The sequence below is a fragment of the Erigeron canadensis genome, chromosome 7, assembly GCF_010389155.1.
Source record: "Erigeron canadensis isolate Cc75 chromosome 7, C_canadensis_v1, whole genome shotgun sequence".
NCBI classification, from domain to species: Eukaryota; Viridiplantae; Streptophyta; class Magnoliopsida; order Asterales; family Asteraceae; genus Erigeron; species Erigeron canadensis.
In genome coordinates, this window is record NC_057767.1 from 29,579,071 (window position 1) to 29,600,378 (window position 21,308).

The 21,308-nt window shown below is 30.9% G+C and overlaps 2 protein-coding genes across 2 annotated transcripts; both read right to left on the reverse strand.

Moving 5' to 3' along the window:
- Nucleotides 1-33: 33 nt before the first annotated feature.
- Nucleotides 34-2,715, reverse strand: LOC122608512 (probable serine/threonine-protein kinase PBL7). Its single transcript, XM_043781616.1, has 5 exons — nt 2,565-2,715; nt 1,704-1,954; nt 1,419-1,608; nt 677-1,068; nt 34-524 (listed from the first exon to the last, which is right to left on the reverse strand). Exons 1-5 carry the CDS (start codon nt 2,638-2,640, stop codon nt 234-236), a joined length of 1,200 nt encoding a protein of 399 aa, XP_043637551.1. The 5' UTR covers nt 2,641-2,715; the 3' UTR covers nt 34-233.
- Nucleotides 2,716-16,696: 13,981 nt separating this feature from the next.
- LOC122606806 (mitogen-activated protein kinase homolog NTF6-like) lies at nt 16,697-20,450 on the reverse strand. Its single transcript, XM_043779661.1, has 6 exons — nt 20,180-20,450; nt 18,782-18,911; nt 18,511-18,648; nt 18,064-18,396; nt 17,501-17,684; nt 16,697-17,081 (listed from the first exon to the last, which is right to left on the reverse strand). Exons 1-6 carry the CDS (start codon nt 20,356-20,358, stop codon nt 16,894-16,896), a joined length of 1,152 nt encoding a protein of 383 aa, XP_043635596.1. The 5' UTR covers nt 20,359-20,450; the 3' UTR covers nt 16,697-16,893.
- Between the last annotated feature and the right edge of the window lie 858 nt (nt 20,451-21,308).

The window sequence follows — 21,308 nt, forward strand, 5'->3', positions numbered from 1 at the left end:
AAGATACTGGATAGAAGAGACGGGAAACTCATCTTACCAAACTTATCTTCTAATCATGTCATACATTTCAACCAAAAAAACTCATCTTCTGTATTATATGCCGCATCGATGATTCTCATTTACATCCAAAAATAACTGGGAAAACTAAAAAAAACGAGACATTCCTCCATGTGTATTATGTACCTTATAAGTTAAACATTTAAAAACCAAGCATAAAACCTGTAGTAACAAAACTAGACTTCATTCTGGTTAGCATTCCTCTCATCATTATATCTTAATCTTGATTTACGAGAACCCCTCCAAGGACTTTGAACAGGGTGAATCTGGGGATCATATATTTGAGAAGCAAGATAGTTCAGAGCCGTGACTATATCAGCCACAAGTGGTCTCAAGTTGGGTTGCTCTTGAAGACACATTGCTGCTATGGCTAGAGCTTGATAGAGTCCCCTCACAGGATATTCGCCCTCAAGAACTGGGTCTGCCATTTGAGAGAATTTCTTTCGGTCTTTGAACAATGGTCGGGCCTGAAATAAATTGTAACATGATAAAATGTTCTGTTCATCCAGCTGTAGTTATATGTTGATATCTAAAGAGAGAAATATTTAAATTTGACTGACAAAAATGAACAACTCTTTCTTTTCCGAAAGACAAAACTTTGAAGAGAAAGATAACATACCCAAGGAACAAGATTTTGCTCTGCTGCCGGTTTGGTGTTATCGATTGCTTTTCTCCCAGTAATGAGCTCCAGGAGTACTACCCCAAAGCTATAAATATCTGACTTAAAGGTAAGCTGTCCAGTCATTGCATAATCAGGGGCACAGTAACCATACGTGCCCATCACTCGGGTCGAGACATGTGTATCCTCACCAAGTGGGCCCACCTTTGCCAACCCAAAATCTGACAGCTTAGCATGATAGTCCTCACCTAATAAGATGTTGGAACATTTCAAGTCCCGATATATAACCGGTGGGTTCATCTGGTCATGCAAATAGGCTAATCCCCGGGCTGCACTGGCTGCTATCTTCATTCTTGTATTCCAATCAAGCCGAGTCCTATTGGAACGTAGATCTGACACAAAAAATACAACTTAACACTCAGACTTATATCATACAGATTGATCATATCAATTATCAAAAAAGAAAAATTAAAATTAAAATCAAATTCTTGACATATGGTGTTCAGCATAGACATAAAACAGCATCATGAACTAGTTTATAGAAATGATAGTAGGAAATTAAGTAGCTTTTGACTTGAATCATTCCAAAGTATACAATAATGTTAAAAGAATCATGAGGATCAATCAGGAGCATCTACAAAAAACGCTTGTGATCCTAATGATATAGGGAACTAGTCATTGGGTCAATGAGACTCCTATAAAACTAAAGGCGCGGATGTTTGTTTACACTTTGAGCACATACCATGCAAATGGTCCTCCAAAGAACCTAATGGCATGAACTCATAAACTAATAACCTTTGCTCAGCTTCAGCACAATAACCAATCAGTTTCACCAGATTTGGGTGATCAGCCAAGCTCAAAGTCAACACTTCAACCACAAACTCCCTCATCCCTTGACCTCCATCAGGATCCAATTGCTTAATAGCAACAATCTGCAACAAAATCACAAATGATTCCTCATCGATTAAACATACGTTTATAAGAAATGTATCTTGTTAGAATTCTAGAATGATCAATAATCACTAACCTGATCACTGTCCTCTAATTTTCCTTTGTATACTTTTCCAAATCCACCCTCACCCAAGAAATTTTCAGCCGTGAAATTATCTGTGGCAGCGACCAACTGCGCAAATGTAAAGGTTCGTGCTTTACTTTTCTTGTTTCCTTGCTTATTAGGTGAACTAGTTTTATCATCACACTCATTGGCACCCGCTGACCGATCACATTCTCGAGCATTGTCCTTCTTTACTTCATTTAATGTAGCCAATTTGAACTTATCTAAATAATATATTCAACCAACTTCAATCACTAATATTACATAAAACACCAAAAACAATGCTTTTTACTAAAAAACAATAGAATTTCAACATCAATGAGAAAGAAAACAACGATTATGACAGCATTACTATTTATCAACAAAATAAAATGATAACAAAACTTTTTATTTTATAATTTTTTGAACATTAGTAAGACGATCTACATCACACCTCGCCTTACCCCACTTACGACGAGATCGAGACTCAGCTATTGTTGTTGTTGAACATTAGTAGGACCAACATTTGGAACAAACTATTTCCTAAATATAAAAAAAATCAAAAGATAATATGTTTATTTGTTTATTAATTAAACATTAATAGGACCAACAATTGGAAACAATGATTACCTAAATATTACCAAGTACAAATAAATCATTAAATCACATCTCAATGTTAATCAAGAATTCACATATTGGATCAAAAAATCATCAAGACTTATAATTTCCAATAAGGGCATACAAAAATCATAAGAATAATTCCCAAAACAAGAATCCCATCCATTGATCTTGCAAAAATATACAATTTTGAGAAGAAAAAAAAAATCATTAATTGCATTATACATATATACATACCAGAAGAAGGATGTGATTGATTTTTCTTGGTTTTTGGTGATTTGGAGTCTCCCCCAGAACAAAAGAAACAACCCATGATTCACACTCACTTAATAATAGATATATATATCTATATGTATATGTATGTGTATGTGTGTGTATGTGTATACATATGTTGTGTGTATGAATGTTATAACGAAAATGAAAACAAACCCATGTTTCGATTTTGAAAAAAGATTAGAAATTTGTCATCTTTTTGGTATTGTGTGCTGCTAAAGAACATACCCACGAAAACAAATCAGCATAAATAAATGCGAGTATTAATATTTTTAAACAGTTAGGCAAGTTTTAGATGGGAGGGGAAACCAAAGGACTTTATAACGAAGTGATATTATAACACAATATGTTTAACATGTCGGGTATACGAGTTCGGGGTGGGATTCGGGTGGGATTCGGGTATAAGGGTTTTCATCTAAAATCATACTTGGACCCGGACTTACACAACAAAACTAAAATCATCCCCATATCCGGCCCTAGACCTGCATATCCAAACCCGGTCTGATGATGTTGGGTATCGGGTTTTCTTATCGGGTATGGATTTGTTTGTCATCCCTAAATGGTACTCGCGATGATAACAGTAACCGCGATCTCATAGTGGTGACAGCCTGACAGGTGATGATGGAAACGACTGTTAGTGATTATGACGGTGTCTAGTGCTATAGTTTCATATAAATGTACCTGATGTAAATATTGTAGTAAAAATATTCTAGCTAACTGGAGTTTAAGTGTAAATTAATAATACAAAGGTTTATGGTGTAAATTAGTATTTTTAATAACTCTTTTTAGAGGAGGAGGAATTATTAAGGGCAATTGTTTCATTTCCAAACTAAATTTATTGTTATAAATTCCAAAAAGAAGAAGGTTAAAATTGTGATGTAATTTTAACTTTCTTTTATAAATAAATGAAGATTTTCTCAAGTTAAAAGATGAATTAGACTGGGCAAATTATGAATTTGTGAATGCAAAAAAATGTGGGATCTTTAATGTAAATCCAGTTTTATACTCAGTTTATTACCTTTTATTCTCTAAAAAAGTTATAAGTTTACGTATCAAATTGATTCTTAACTTAAGACGATCTTTATTTTTTATAAAAATATTAGACTAAATTAAGGACTCATGTTAACACACGAACACATTGAATAATCATTGTGCAATAATGTTTCACTAGTTAATCAGTCCGACTTCAACCTGGATATTTTTAATAAAATTTTAAAAGCAATAAAAATATAAAATAATTTATATAACTTTTGTTATTGATATATTATAACTCGACTTGAAGATATTAAATTAATTAACACAATAATTATATATATTAGTACCTATTGCATTAATAAAACATAAAAAGACATTTATGATATTATATAAAAAAGTATTCATTTTATTTTCTACTAAAAGAATAAATTTGTAGACATCATAAATAAAATAAAACATTTTAAAAATATTTAATGGGCTATTTATCTTTAAAATTTTATTAATTAGATATGACATCATAAATAAAATAAAAACATTTTGAAAAAATTTGTAGACATGCCACATCATAATTGTTTCTAAAAATAGTTTAAAAAACAATCCTTCTTTATTATATATAAAGATTTTTAATCATTGTATAGTCATAAAGATGTTTTTTTAAAGAAATAACATGTCTTAATAACATACTATTTTGAGAATAAAAAATATTAAATAATAATTTTATGGAAAAATTATGTTGCTAAAGTAGTTTTTCCTAATTTTTAATTTTTTATATTTTCTATTTTTTACTAAATAAATAATAAATAATAATTTTATGGACAAATTATGTTGCTAAAATAAGTAGTTTTTCAATTTTTCAATTTTATTTTATTTTCTTACAACAAATATGTATATTATTCATGAGATTTAGATTTCTATCTAATATACCTCTTTTATTTATTATAGAGATTTAAATATTTCTACCTAATATACCTATAATACTACTGATAAAATTATTTACAATCTACACTAATTAACACATAAAATAACTACATTACCATTTACTTATTTACATTAATTGCTTTTAAATTAATAATTTCATCATTACCGTCACCACCACCACCCGTCGCTAACATCGCTGTGACATCTCTCGTATTACAAATCATAAGTGCATCAGATAACAAAGATGAGAATTTATAGCAAGTTATTATAGCGAAAATATTCATTTTGCAATTAACTATAAATTATTGGGCCTATCAAATTGTGTTTTTTGCAATTAACTATAACGTTTTGTAGATTTAATAATATCGTATATGAAACTTTATATATTATTCTAAAGTTATGTGCGTGTAGATCCACGACTAATCCAACATGCTCCATGCTTGCAATTAATATCGATCGGTTTAAGATAACATGGACTGATAAATGATACTTATAGTTTTATATCATTTATTGACTTTTCTATTTGAATTATTTGGGTCGTAAACAATGTCGCCTAACATGCGACCTTCATGTTTTGGAAGTGGCAATTTGATTTAAGTGACATATGCACGTATTGATTTTTTGTTTGAAAGTGTAGAAACCTCGTGTCATATTTCGACAGCGGGAGTTTAGCATATGTTATTTTATTCGGGTTTACTACGGGGAGCTCACTCAAAGAAAAAAGCTTATTTTAAATACATTATGGGTGAAAAACCTCCTATTAATTCATCCAGAGATACGACGATTAATAAGGTAAACCTTTTGCTCCTCCAAGATTTGAACATATGATTACTAGACTTAAACCCCTTCGTCAGGGGACTACCTTAGGCCTAAGCCAACGGCTCGTCGACAGCCTTTTCCTCAATTGTGTTGACAAGGACACCAATGGCAACAGCTTGTTCGTGGGCTTCGTCGATGGCGGGTGTTTGTTGGGTGGAAGGGGGAGGACGAGGAGAGAGGGAAAGAGAGCGGGGTCACATGCAGTGGCGGATCTTGAAAATTCTATCTGTGGGGGCCAAAAGAATTTTTTTTTCCCAGCTTTATATTCCGAGTATTATATTAAGGTCATGTAATTTACTAATTCGGGTTGGGTCAAACAAAAATAACACTAATAATTTAAGTTTTTTATTCAAATCACCAATACATAGTTTCTAACAAACAAAAAACTACAAATACTTATGAAGATACCAAGACAAAAGACATGTACTAGGTATTGGATTTACAAGTCAGCATTACGATCTTTAAGCTCTTTGAACAAATCTACTATCCAACTCAGGTATTTGTATATCCAATGTGGCTGTAAATAAATCTACTCGGTATTAATGTTCAAATGTGACATGAAGATATTTTTACGCGGTCGATATCGAGTAGATGTATATGGAGCTTTCATATCTGACATCTCTACTTGATGCTTGTTACATAAAAAGGTCATCTCGTCAAGTAAAGAATCAAACCCACTGTTTCTGAAATTATTTAGACTCACTTTAGTTGCTGAAACTCAAAAAAGGGGACAAAGACAAGGCCTAAAACATAAAATTATTGATTATTAAAACTAAAAAGGTAAGTTTTATTGGATTATTAAATTTATTTAACATATCAAAAGTATTTGAAAAACTATCCCTAAGAGCCGACTTAATATATATCTTTTTCGAACGAAATACGGGTATATTAACACTATTAAGCAAACAAATGGCAGTGGTCCAGGCCCCACGGGTCCCTATTAAGAACCGCCCTTGGCCACATGTATTTGTTTCTTTTCTTTTCTTTTTTTTTTTCTCACAATATTATATATAGGTTTGTGAATATATCTTTAGGTAATATATATATGTATTGGAGAAAAGAAGCACAACCGCCCACTTTTCTTTTCTTTTTTTGCTTTTTTTTTACCTTTTACTTTAATATATGAAAGTATATCGATAAAAATTAGATAAAATTGGGTATTTAGTTTTAGATTTTTATTTATTTTAAGATAAATATAAAATATAAATTAATAAAAGTTGAGGAAGAGATGAGGAAGAGGTTTGGAAGAGGTAGAGTTGGTAGTGAGTGAGAAAGAAGTGATTTAGGAGAGAGAAAAGCTGATGTGACAGTGAGGAAGAAGGAGGAAGATATATTGGGTTGGTTGTGGCCTTATTTGTTATTTTGTTAGTGAGGTTTCAGGTCAATGATATACACGTGTATTAATAATAAACTTTTGGAGTTTAAGACATAGGGAATTTTAATCTTTTTGATATTATCTTATCATTTTGGAATGATATATAAAATTAAGTTTTTGGGGTTAACACAAAAATTTTTTCAGAAAAATTAATAAGCCTACCATTTTAAACTTTTTGATATTAGCTAATCATTTTGGAATTTTGATATTAGATTTCTATTTTGTTTAGAACTTCGATAATAGTTAAGTTTCAGAAGAAAAAAAAAAAACTGACTAATATACTCGTAATTTAATTTCTTTGGGGTCAACACAAAATATTCAGACGAATTAATAAGCCTACTATTTAAACCTATGTATCATTTTATTTAATTTAATAAACTATTGAACTAGAAAACATATCGACGGAGAATGAACCAAGAATTGTTCTGACTAAATGACAAGAAAATAACGTGTCTACAAAAGGCCCATAACTGCCTTTTAGATAGAGTTTGTTTTCTGAAATTTGTAAAATTTATCCTTGCAAGTTTCGAAAATAAATTAGCTAAATCGCAATTAGCTAATATAAATCGCAATATGGGTAAAGCCATTCCAGACCCAAAATTTTACAAAGCACCCAGTTCTGGGCTCCTGGCAAACACCCAAATGTTGGGCCGGGTCCATTAACTTTTCATACCCCATATTGATTTATCTGGGTTACTAAAGCTGTAAAAGATGTTTTGGACCAAACTACTGACATTCACTAAATTAGATTTAGTAAGGGGGAGAGGAGTGGTCATCGGCATGCCGCCGAAGGAACACCGGCGCCATTAACCCGGCATGGTAGCGGCATGAGGGTCGGCGGGTTGAAAGCCCTGCGAGGGATGGCAATTTTCGAACGTTAAGAGGAGCGTGGGGAGCGTTTGTGGTGGGTCCATGAGCATCTTTTGACCGTTTGAAGCATAATTAAAAAAAAAAAAAATTCCTACCTCTTTATTTATAAATACATATCATTTTTAACCAAAAGATCACCAAACAAAAAACATATTTTCACATTTTCACCAAAACAAACATCACATTACTAAAAAATGGATTCCATGTCCTCATCTTCTTCATTTTGTGTTCCCCCGGAGTTAGACGAATCGTCTACGGGGAGTACTTTTGAGTTCTTTAACCAAGTGCCCTAAACACTTAAAGGGGCAATACACGAGGGGTGATCACAAGGTACCTACTATACTTCACAACATGATCATCAAAGACAACGGGCGGGTGATATCACCGGTTCATATTATGGATCCACCGGTGCCAAGAGTTTATAACCCGGAAGCAAACCGGGAGATAATGGACGAGAACGTGCATCATCGGCTCCGATACGATCTCACGGGCGCATGTATCGGCTTTAGACTTATCATTCCTTGACGATCCAGCGATGTAGCCACCATCAGTTGCGAGTTTGATTTAGTTGTCTTCATTTTAGAAATTTAGAATTTAAATTTATGTACCTTTTAATTTATATTTATGTAATGTTTAGTTTAATTTGAATGAAATATTTTAAGTTTTTATTAAAAAAGAAAGTGTTTGATTAAATTAAATGAAAAAGAAAAAAATTTTTGGGAGAGATGGGAAAGTCATGAATGCCATTAAAAATAGTTGGGAGGGATGAAAAGGAAAATTAAGTTGGAGGTATTTGATTGGTGGAATTTGGGAGGGATGAGAAATTGGGAGGCACGACTCCTCTCCCCCTAAAACATCAACAAAAAATTCCCTAATTATCATTAGAAGTATTAACGAAAATATTCTCATGTCTACTTAATGAAACATCAACAAAAAATTCTCTAATCATCGTAAGTAGTATTCACAATCAATTTCATGTCTAATTAGCATATGAATATTTACCAAAAATCCAAGTAATTAACTAAAGATAACCACTTCCAGCAATGTAGTCCATCACATGTGAAGGTAAACTAGGCGTCACGAATTCCTTCATCATCTCCATATAGCATGAACTCGATTCGGGCTGCATTGTCTCCTCCGGTGAAAAGCAGAACTCGAACTTTGGAAATTGATCAGTTTGATCAAGACCAAAGTTCTCACAATCATACCAAGACTTATAATCATCTTCTTTTTCGCTCATTATCGATTCCAAAAAACTTTTGTCACCAAATAACTCCTCAATATTAATTCCAAGATTGTTGAAATCTTCTTCAGTCATTATCGAATCAGAATTTACTTTTTCAAGATTCCCAAAATCGGATGTTTTTTTGAATGATTCAATTCGGGTTTTCACTTTTTTGGATTTATCTTCCAAAACAGAACCAAATTCTCTCAAAGATTTTTCTGAGTACTGATTCAAGAACTCAAGCCAAGTTGGAAACTTGGGTCGCAAGTTTTCTGTTTAAGCACTTTCCAACTTGTTATTTCTTGAAATTTTATGAGATTTTATTTTCTTGGGATCAGCAGTGCGAACTTTTTTATAAAGATTGATCAAATCGATATCAGTTTGAAAGATTTCAGGGGTTGGAAGATATTGATCATTGAATATGATCATAGAGACGTTAATGTCACAAAGGGTCGACAAGTCAGACAGCTTTCTTGAGGATCCCTTGTTTACATCTTTGGAACGTATCTGCACGTTTCTGCGCATCGTTGATCAGTTCTAGCTCGCGAGTCATGATTAGTGATCTGATCGATAGACAAAAGATTTGATAGAGAAAACGAAAGAAAGTATGGGCCGGGTGGTGGTTGATATGATTTTTTATGTGGGAGTGGTCTATATATATATATAGAAACTAGAGATAATCCAAAAATATAAGCGAAATCAATAAATATATGGAAACTTGTTTATGATGTAATAATATAGTCGGAGTGAGTTATGTGATAAGCTAGCAGGGCTAAAGATTAGCCACCTCACACAAAATTAAGTTTAGGTTATCATTTTTTTGTGAAATTATTATATTTGACTTTCAAAGTCAAAATGGGGACTTTTTTGTCGTCTAGTGGGTTTTCAATAACAACATTTTTGTCGTTGCCCAAACTCCGTCACCAAAAGCCTATTTTCTTGTAGTAAATAGTTAATTAATACATAAAATGTTGTGACCTGTGAGTTGTGACTAATATAATGATACGAGTAATAATAACCGCCCGTTAAAAATAATTTTCTAGACGTCATGTTTGATATTTTATTATAAGTTAAACCTATTTTTTTAGAAAAAGTTATAACCTGGTTAACTTATTTTTTTCCTTATAACCTCTAATAATTGATACATAAAAATGTAATAACTGGAATTTGAATTCTATTTTGTTTTCTTATAAACCTTTAATATTTGACAGAACCCTATTGAAATACTCTATAGTCAAAGATTAACATAATTTTAAAAACTTTAATCAGCAAAATCCTTAGATTAAATTAGGAAGTACAAAGCATAGGTTAATGATGTAACATTATTTTCTAAATTAAACTTTAGATGCTGCATTTTTACAAATAATTCTTATCCTCCCCTTATTTCACCATTTTATATGATTAGTACTCTTCCCGTGTTAAAATTATTATCTACGTTACCGCTTTAGTTTGGCCAAAAATAATAAATAGATTATTATTTGTATTTACCATTTTAGCTCATTCTAAATTAGACGAATACCCACACAATGCAGACGATGGTGGTAGTGACATGTGTGATGTCAGCGGCGTAATTAGATTGTTGATGTAAAAAGGTAGATAGATTATTTTAAGAATTAGAGAAAAATTTTATTAGATCACCCTGTGGTTTGCTGTATTATCATTTTTTTACCCTGTCGTTTGAATTTATTATTACTTCACCTTGTGGTGATTTTTTGTATCATTAGAAACCCATCTTTTAAACGGACGTTAGTGTTTCTCCATTAACCCTCTCACGTGCATTGCACATGAGGGTGTATTGGTCATTTTACCTCTAACACTCTCTGCTTCTTCTTGCTTCTCTTTACCAGATCTAAGAACCAAATCTATCTATATCTCACAATCTCACATACATATATTAAACAACAAATCTCTAACACTTTTTTCCAGATCACCAATTGTGATAATATAAACACATTCAAATTAATATAAATATCATATACATATACATACATATTACAACAACCATCATTTTTAACACATATTACAACAACCATCATTTTTAACACATATATCTATATACATACAATAGATTAAGCACCAAGGCACCAAATATATTACATCAAAACAACACACATATACATTTGCAATTATATCTATTGATAGTAAAATTATTGAGAACTCATTTGAAAGATCTTTTGTGATAGCCATAAACTAGATTTTAGACCCGTGTCCAACACTGGACACGAGACTTACGACATTATTAATATTAGATATTTATATATATATAACTCATAAAAGCTTATATGTTCAATGTTGAAAATATAAGTAGATACTAAATTAATGTTTAACTCAAATATCAAGAATGTTAAGATAATATAAAGAAAACTAATGTAATAAAAGAATATTGAAAACATATACCCTCCTTCAGCATTTGAAAGACTTCTTTATACATGAAATTTGTTGTATTGTTTTTTGGTCTTCTCATCTTTGTCACAGTTTAACACTTTAAAGCCCTTCTCGAGTTAACTCAAGATACTGTAATGTACAATTGTTTGTGTGTGAAAACTAATGTAATAAAAGAATATTGAAAACATATACCCTCCTTCAGCATTTGAAAGACTTCTTTATACATGAAATTTGTTGTACTGTTTTTTGGTCTTCTCATCTTTGTCACAATTTAACACTTTAAAGCCCTTCTCGAGTTAACTCAAGATACTGTAATGTACAATTGTTCGTGTGTGAAAACTGGGCTTTTTAGATAGAAACTAATTTTATTAACATTGTAAAAATAATTATTTTAGTTATTTGTTTTTTATTAATTAAATAAAATTTTGTAAAAAATCAAATGATGACATTAGCAGGAGTCGATTTGATGAAATCGAACGATATGATTGGTTAATAAGTCATTAGTTCAACTTTAATTTAGTATATATTAAAATAAAATAAAATAGAATTAAAATAGTACAATTATTATTAAGATGTTAATATTTTACATTAAATTTAATGTATTTTTAATTAGTTATATATATATATGATTGAACATATTATTGGATATATATTAGTTATTATTTAATTGGATAAATATTAACTATTATTCTATCGGATATATATAGATATTATTATTTATTTATTGTATTAAAATTATTGAGTAAAAAAAATTATTGGATAAAAAGTGTAAATTTGTGATGAAAAACAAAAAAGTGTAAATTAAAGTCAAAATTAAAAACAAAAGTCAACATTAAGAAATCGAGAGATGTGATTGGTCGATAAGTTATTAGAGCAACTGTGTTTTAGTATAATAAAAGATAATATACTTGATTATCACAATATTAAAGCACTACATGTACATCCCCAACAAACCCCCAATTATTTTTTTTTGACCGTCGACCCACTATTTGTAAATCACAAATAAAAGTTAAAAACTAATAATTATAAATTAACCAACCCATAATCTAGAAGCGTACAATTGGAGATATCGAAAAGAAGATACCGTTTTTGCCATTCGCCCAATCACCCTGGTTCTCACAAACAAAAACCGCCGGAAGTATTATATTTTTATTATCAATTGCTCTCATCGAGAAAACTGGTGGGTGGAAAGAGTGGTAGCTACGGTCGTTGGGTGAATAGAGATAACATTTGTAGCAGGGACGATGGGTAGGTCGACGGAAATAGTGACGGACTGCCGGTTGTAGCAGGTGGTTGGGGAGGGCGAGATCTAACAGGTGGTGGAGGTGTTGGATTTCAAAAGTTTTCCGCCGGTGTTGGATTTCAAAGCCGGTGGGGGATCTGCCATGTTGCTTGTGTGTGTGTGTTTACGTGTGCTTGTGTGTGTGTTTATTTTTCCAGATTTTTAATGTCTTTTTGGCATAATGTTTTTTCCATATTTTGAAGGATTAGCAAAATAGATGTATGTATGTATTGATTTTAGGGTATTTGATCGAGAAACGAAAAGCAACAAGAAGAAAGAGTGTTTTAGATGGTAAAAAAACGAAATTACCCTCATGTGCAATGCACGTGAGAGGGTTAATGGAGAAACACTAACGTTTGTTTAAGAGAGAGGTTTCTAATGATACAAAAAGTCACCACAAGGTGAAGTAATAATAAATTCAAACAACAGGGTAAAAAAATGATAAAACAGCAAATCACAAGGTTATCTAATGAAATTTTCTCTAAGAATTAATAGGTAAATATTTTTTTTTTTTTTTTTTGACAAGTAAGTAAATATTTCATTAAGGATATATTGGATATTTAATATGTCCATGGATAATGTAAATTATATTAGTAAGATCATTTTGGGTATTTTAAAGGTAAAAATATTTAAAGGGAGAATAAATTTTTTGAAGAGTAAAATTTTAATTACAATTATTTGTTTTAACATTTGCGTTACTTATATGATATGGGGGAAGTGGAACCAACATATTATTGATGTCAATCTGTACAATATAATTATAATGTTGGGGAACTTATTTAAGTGCACAAATTCACAACAAATAAATTATAGTAACTTTGTTTATGCGGGGAGTGTTTTGATACCCCACACCGGTACCCAAAGGAACACCACTCCGAATACTTGATACCGCAAGGGTGAGGAGGCTTTAGGGGAGGGCTGCCTCGTTTTTGGTCACCATTTTCTCACCATTTCATATGACGTTTGAAACCAAACAAAAAGTATATATAAAAAAAGGAGGGGTAAGTGAGACATTTCTTATAAGCGGGGACATAAAAAGGGAGAAAGAGTGGAGATGGAGGTGAGACACTTTGGCCTCCTTTACAAAATTTACAATGTCAGATAATTCCTTTTTTCTTTCATCATATAACTCCTAACATTCTATATATATATATAGGCAAAAGATAAAATTACGAGAACCAATCTTTTATTAATCTATGTAAAGGTAATATTGTAATATAATAATTGATCATTTTAATTAATAAAAATATTAAAATAAAATTTCTAAATCTACTCAAACGGTTACAAGTTGAAAAACTAATTATTCAAATAGCTTGACAATTTTATAGATCACCATCGACCGTCCTATATAGATCACCGTCGACCGTCCTTTTCATTTTATGAATTCTGTTCATTTTTAAGTTTCATGATTACATGTTATACTCGTAATACTTACAATACTAATAAATATTTAGTTCACAAGTACATATTTAAAAATTATTATTATACTATATATAAATTTGTTGTTTATCAAATATGTAAATATCCTATCTTTTATTTTTTATTTGAACATAAATATCATTTTTTTTTTGCTAATTACAACCAATTGTACCAAATACATCTTAAAAATATGAAGATATTGGTAGAAAACTATAAATACATGTGTACACTGAAATACATATATAAATGACCATATCCCAATAACACATGTGGACACCGAAATACAGATGTTCCTTGTGATACCAAAATAAACACATTCACACGGTAATATATTTGTACAAATTAAAAATACTTTATTATATACCTAATTAAAACATATGCACTTGTAAATATGGCCATATACATGTGTACTAACAAAAAACTTTATATTTATACAATTCACATGTTTACAAATTATAATCACAAGTTTATATATATTATTAAAATGTATTATGAATTAATTAAATTAAAAATATTAATAGATGTTTGGATCGATCATTTTCTTATTAGTTGATTAATTTATTGAATTAAATTTTAAAAATGAAATGAATAATATAATATCTGTATTTATTATCATTATTTTATTATAAATTATAAATTAATAATAATTTGAAACGGTATAAAAGTTTCAAAATAAAGATCCATAATCTATGGACGTGTGTTTCGCTATTCTATTTTCATGAATATTCCAGATATACCCTTTTGTCCATTATTATCTATACCACATTAATAAACAAATTACCTTTTTTTCAACTCTCTACCTTTAAAATACCAAAAAATATTTTTAATTTTTACACATTCCTAACTCACACATTAAATCTACCTAAAATATTTTACACCCATATTTTTCCAAACTATCTATCTCTATTATTAATTAACTTAAATATTTTCAACTAATATCTCTATAATATTCTTAATAAAGTTATTTACAAAATATAAATCTTTTAACCATAAAATAACTACACTACCATTTACGTCTATTACTTTTAGATTAATAACCACACCGTTACTACCACCGCCACTAGCATCACCCGTTGCCGCCGCCACCGCCGCATTGCATGAGTATCCATCTCGTTTATTAGTAAATCAACTTTTATTTAAATTAATTAATAAATGTCATCAAATCTTTTCAACCATTGATCTAATTGATCAAATAGACAAAAATGGTTCTCGTAATTCTCGACAAATTATTGGTTCTCATAATAACTCAACTATATATATATCTATACAACTAATAAAACAGTAAGAATTCTAGCTTTATAAAGCCATCCAACTCAACTTAAAAATATTTTATGCTTTGCCACGTAGGAATTTTCTTACGTATCGCCTCCATATTTTTTTTTGAATATTTATGTACAATATAATAAAATAATAATATAAATATATTTTATATAATAAAATAAAATATATTATCAAAGAAAATCTAGACAGATATTATTGTATCTTACGAAACTTGACAGTGTATACTGAAATATATTTATTGATATAGTATGTTAAATAACCTAAACCTAAATATATAAAATCCTTCCAAATAAAAAAAGTCTACATAGGAGGATTGTTAATGTTAACATAATATATAATATATAATATAATATAATAACAAGTTTTAGAAGCATGTACGTATTCTTTTTCGTGATTTCACCTCTTTTAATGGATGATTTTATGAATTTGTAACATATACATCTTCATGGTAATACAATAATTTTTTTGCTTTTGTTTTGGTTTTTGTAACCAGAATGACATTACTTTTCATCTTAAAATTTAGTTGTGTTAACAAATATTTGTTTTTGTTTTCTGTAAAAATATAGGATAAAACAATCATGTTGTTTCTCTCCTTCGTTCTCTTGGCCAAAACACATAAAATAAAGCAATCAAAATTAGTTGTTATCTAGGCACAAAACAAAGTCTATTATATAATGAGGTTTTAGGTAAAATAAAACAAGTATTAAAATAAATCAAATAAAACAATAGGTTTTTCTTTAATGAAAATCACCGTGCATCATGAAAATCATTATGCATCAATTGCTTCGTGAATCTTCGTGCATCAATCTAACCACGATCTAATGGTCAAGATCTTGTCTTATTTGTTTTACTTTAATACTTGTTTTACAATACCCAACCCCTATATAATGATAATAATAGTTACTTAGAGTTTTACAAATGAGTTTCTTGATTGACATTGATAAAAATAATTTATTTCTTAGTTGTGTTTAGGATTATTTTTTTCAGTCATTATATAAGGTATTTTCTTCATCTCTTAAACATAACTGAAAACAAAAACTATATGATTTTCTCTTATTTATCTTTTTTTTTTTTTTTAGCTTTTTGTATTGTATTTATGTATATCTTATATGACTATATTGTTGTCATGCTTCGTTTTTTGCTTTGTACATATATATTATTATTAATTTTAATGAATAGATAGCATGCTACATTATCGATTTACAGTTGATTTATTTTTACACAAATAGTGTTGTTGATGATATCAAAATATCTTAGGGTAAATGTTCTCAAAAAAAGTGTTTAATAACTACGGTAGGTTGAGTGATTGTAATATTGACATGTCAGAAAAGTCAAAAGGTGACCAGAATTCAACCATGAGCTATAACATAATCAATTTTCACATAATAAACTTATAGAATACCTATTTACTAATGGATAAAATAACCTTTTTAACTAGCCGCACATCGCGCGGGGTAAAATACCTAGTATATATATATCAATTATTGTTTTCATATTGATCAGTGATTGATAAGTAAATAAGTAATGTATATTTGGGTCACTCAATATAATGTCAAAAAACGTATAATTGTTCACTCAATATATATGTCAAAGAATGTATACAGACAACAACAAGCGAAATGATCCACACGAAAAATGAACCGGAGCACACAAAGAAACTGTCAAGAAAAACCTCTTTTTTTTTTTACCTTCATACAAACAAGAAGCTACCTAGTGATTTATGATCATTCGGGTTATTGTAAACTCAACTCATTTTTGGCATTGAGATACTTTCTGGGTTGAACTTTAAAGACTCTTTCCATATAAGCTCTTTAATGTCGTCCTCACTTAAAGAAGTTTGCTCAAAGTCAAAGAGAAAAGGCGATGGACAGGTAGGTTCCTCGTTGATTTCATGAAGGTTTCGGACCATTGGGTGGTTTAGTGCTTCCTCAACTAATAATATGTCATGCAAGTGTAAGATTATAGAAAAAGAAGCCAGTAATAGATCTTATGGTAGTACCTGTCCTATAGGTGTCAAAATGGGCCAACATAGGTGTTTTAGTACAAGTCAGATCAAGTTGATCTGGAACAATTTCTTTATCAACAAATTAATCTTTTCATTAATAACTAGTAAATTAAATATGAGTATATGAGTTCAAAAATATATATTGAGTATTATGTCAATAGTAATCAAGTTGATTGAATAAATGATATAAGAGACTTTATGCAATTTCATTCACTTTGGGTAATCTTTGACCCATTTCCGTTTTAGTTACTCTTGGCCCATTAAAACGTGACAATTTGCATTTTCATGAGTAGATGGATTGAAATGGACACCTCTGGCATTTTAACTAGTATTATGAAAGGCTTACCTGTTATGCGTTTGGCCGGGTCAAAAACTAACATTCTCTGTGCAAGGTCAATCGCCACAGGGGATATATTTGGGAACTTTTGCTGGAATGTCTTCTTTGGGACATGAGGTAGTTGTTTAACATACCTCCGAGCATTTTCACTTCTAAGAAAACCAAGATCTGAGTCTTCTGGAGAACCTAATAGCTGTATTAAACAAAGTATACACAAGGGGGAGAACAATGAGCATTTGTTATCAGGTTGTTCTTAGACGTGACTAAATGGATGGGTTGGGTAATGGGTCAAACAGGTTCTAACCATAGCCATAGCCTTTTGGGAATAAGAAGGTTTAAAATACACTTTGGGCAAAGTTAGCCCATTTAACCTGTTTCCCTTGAGCTATGTCTTATTTGTTTGACCCGTTTGAGATAAAAGTCAAATGGACACATCCACAAATAAATTGGTCAATTTTTGCCATGATTTTATTTATGTTATTCATCAACTCTGATCTAATGAGTTGCTCATGCAGGGTAAACATAGTAGTTAACTTGGTATAAAAAAAGTTGATTTCCATGAAGATAGATACCTCGGTTATAAGTGCCAACTGTTGAATATAGTCTTTTCCAGGAAAGAGAGGTTCCCTCAAAAGAATCTCCATTAGAATGCAGCCAACAGACCAGATATCAATGGCTGCAGTATACTCCGAACAGTTTAGCAACAATTCAGGTGCTCTATACCACCTTGTCACAACATACTCAGTCATGAAATCTGTCTCTGATGTGGTTCTTGCAAGACCAAAGTCACAGATCTTTAGATCACAATTTGAATCAAGGAGCAAGTTGCTTGGTTTCAAGTCACGGTGTAAAACATTGGCCGAGTGTATGTATTTTAGTCCACGCAGTAACTGATACAGAAAATACTACAACCGAACAAATTATCAGTTTCAGTAAAAACTTATAAATATGTCTGCCAGAAGCAGTTTAAAATAAAGTTTTAATAGGACATCAAAGAGTATACGTTATTTTTGCCTCACCTGACAGTGGTCATCTGTTAATGTCTGAGAAGAACGAATAATCTGATGCAGATCAGTATCCATTAACTCGTATACAATATACACATCATTGAACTTCTCTTTATCTGGTGGCCTTATGATGTCCTTAATTTTTACAATCTGCAAACCATCGACATATTAGACACTTTTGACTAAATAACACTGGTTAACATCAATGTGCACTACCATGAAGTCCAAAATACAACATTAAAATGTACTAAAAGATGATTTTCTGCCAACAAAATGCACTTACATTCTCATGGTCCATATGGCAGAGGAGTTTGATTTCACGTAAAGTCCTCTTAGCATCAATCGTGTTATCAAATGCATTCCCAATTTTCTTGATTGCAACGTCTTCCTTTGTTTCAGAATTTTTTGCACAACTGCAGTTAACATGTGGTAACATCAAAGTTTTTGAAGACGGTAAAGCAAGAACAAAGGTTACACAATAAAACTGATATATACTTGATAAATAATCTAGTACCAACCGAATGCCCTAAATTAACGTGTTAGAACTAGCAATCAACTCTTACATGCCCCGGGGATGCAATATACCCATAACATATAACGGAACTAACAAGTTAATATTTAGTAAAAGCAACCAACAAGTATCAAACTTATCACGAACTCTTAATTTGGAACATGATGTAAATGATGTTAGACAAGTTCTTTACAAAAAAAAAAAAAAGAAAGAAGGAAAGAAGATTAGTAACTTTGGCAGTACCATTAGTTATTATTGAAAGAGAAACTTCTTTAAGAGGATGTTTAGCCAAGTATATTTAGAAGATTAAGATGACTATCAGCTTATTGTGTCATCAAAGCACCATAAGCTCCAACTGCTACAGAAACTACTTTTAAGCTTCTTAGGAATAACAATAAGCTAATTTTCGAAAGTGATTGAAGGGTAGCTTTTTGAAAAGTGCTTATTTATCAATAAAGCATTTTTTCTTGATATAGAATTAGATCTTTCCATATATTAACTAAAGGAGGTGAATGCAGATCTGCTTTTCTTTGTGAGATTACTAATAGGTAATACATTCAAGCATAAACTTGTGATTTTGAATCAAATATTGATACTCTGTTAAATAAGCAATCTCACACCCTAAAGAGGTGCATAAAGAGGTGTTTGGCACTTAATCAATAACCAGCCTTGCTTCTTTGCTTACATCCAAACACTTAGATGTGCTTCTTATTTATACCAAATAAGGCGGTTTTTATATCATATGATTCTATCTTCATAGACAAATTTGGGATTGCAATCACAATTAAGATCAGTAGTCTAGGATCATAGGATCCATTTCTAGCTATCAGATATATCATATATGTATTATCATATAAAGAGATAATGTTCCAATTAGCTTATACAATAAAACGATACACAAGTACACCACCTTCCAAAAATCAATAAAGAGATATGGTAAAACAGCTTATCGAAATAAGCCCATGACTCAAGTCGAGGCTTATAATAACTAGCTTAGCCAAGCAGTACTACAAAAAACGAAACAAAGCGCTTATTGTATATTCTTAAGGTAATAAGTTGAATAATAAGTGATCTCAAACAACCTCTTCCTAAGCATGGCAAATTCAATAAAACACATAAACACATCACACACACTAAATAAAATTCAGGGGAACATTAAGTGATATTTACCAAACAATCCCATAAGCGCCACGACCGACGGGCTGAATAGGAGGAACATACTTAGAAGAAACTTCAAACAAGTTACCAAGAACACTATACTGCATATATTTGCCGCCATACGCCGCGACTCCTTTCAACACCACCCCTAAACCACCACCACTACCACCCTTCACTTCACCTCTCTCCATTCTTTAAACACAAATATATGGAGGAAAAAAAATGCTTTAGTACTCTATATATGTGTTTTCAAAATTTAATGGCGCTTATGATCATTATCACTTTTTATAAGTTGTCACACGGAATGTATTTATAATGATAGTTGTAAAGACTAAATAGAAAGTTGACAAGGAGCGGGTGTTACGTTTCTATTTAAAAAAGTAGTATTACTATTATTTTGAAATTATGGAGTCAACGAGTTTGGTCATATAGGCAAGGTTTTTACTTTTTTTGGTTTTTTTACCCGAGTTCAAGTTTTATTTTTTACATTCGTAAGGATGTTGATGAAGTAAGGTTATTTAGGATATTTTCAAAAGTTCTCAATTTATATTAGACAATCAGGTAATTATCGCTAAATTTAGCAACAGGAATAAAATATTTGAATTTTTTTTTTCCCATATTTTTAACTTAGGGGACCATTTTGGTCATCATCTTCTTGATTGGGAATTTGAAATGTTGGTGGTATAGTGGGAAAGTTCTATGTTAGTGCAGTTTTTTTTATGGTCAACGTTGATGAAAGAAAATCAAAGATAATTCTTTTTAGGAAGTTGGGAGGAATATACTACCAGTCAAAATTAAAAACAGTTCACCAAACAAATATTTGACTTGTGGATGACTTGCATATAGTGGAATGTGATTTTTTTTTTTGTGTGTGTGTGTGTGTGTGATGGTTATGTTTATAGAGATTTCTTATCAGAAAATTTAATCAGAATTATATATGTGATCTTTGCCTTTGACTCGTATTAGTTGTGTTCCCACGAACATGCTAATTTATTTAATAACCATAGTGTGAATAGATTAGTAGTTTACTAGTTTACTGATAATAGTCGTTAACTTGCAATAACTTATTAAATATAGCAATAAGATTGGATCAATGACCAATCTTACAATCCAATGATAACTCAAGGTCTTAGCCCGATTT

Excerpts from the sequence above, each read along its gene's own strand:
- LOC122608512 (XM_043781616.1), bottom strand. The coding sequence starts at position 2,640 with ATGGGTTGTTTCTTTTGTTCTGGGGGAGACTCCAAATCACCAAAAACC. Across the intron at positions 1,955-2,564 it reads TCAATCACATCCTTCTTCTG|ATAAGTTCAAATTGGCTACA; the intron begins GTATGTATATAT and ends TATATTATTTAG. Across the intron at positions 525-676 it reads AGCAAAATCTTGTTCCTTGG|GCCCGACCATTGTTCAAAGA; the intron begins GTATGTTATCTT and ends AATTTATTTCAG.
- LOC122606806 (XM_043779661.1), bottom strand. The coding sequence starts at position 20,358 with ATGGAGAGAGGTGAAGTGAAGGGTGGTAGTGGTGGTGGTTTAGGGGTG. Across the intron at positions 18,397-18,510 it reads TAACAGATGACCACTGTCAG|TATTTTCTGTATCAGTTACT; the intron begins GTGAGGCAAAAA and ends GTTCGGTTGTAG. Across the intron at positions 17,685-18,063 it reads AGTTGGCACTTATAACCGAG|CTATTAGGTTCTCCAGAAGA; the intron begins GTATCTATCTTC and ends TGTTTAATACAG.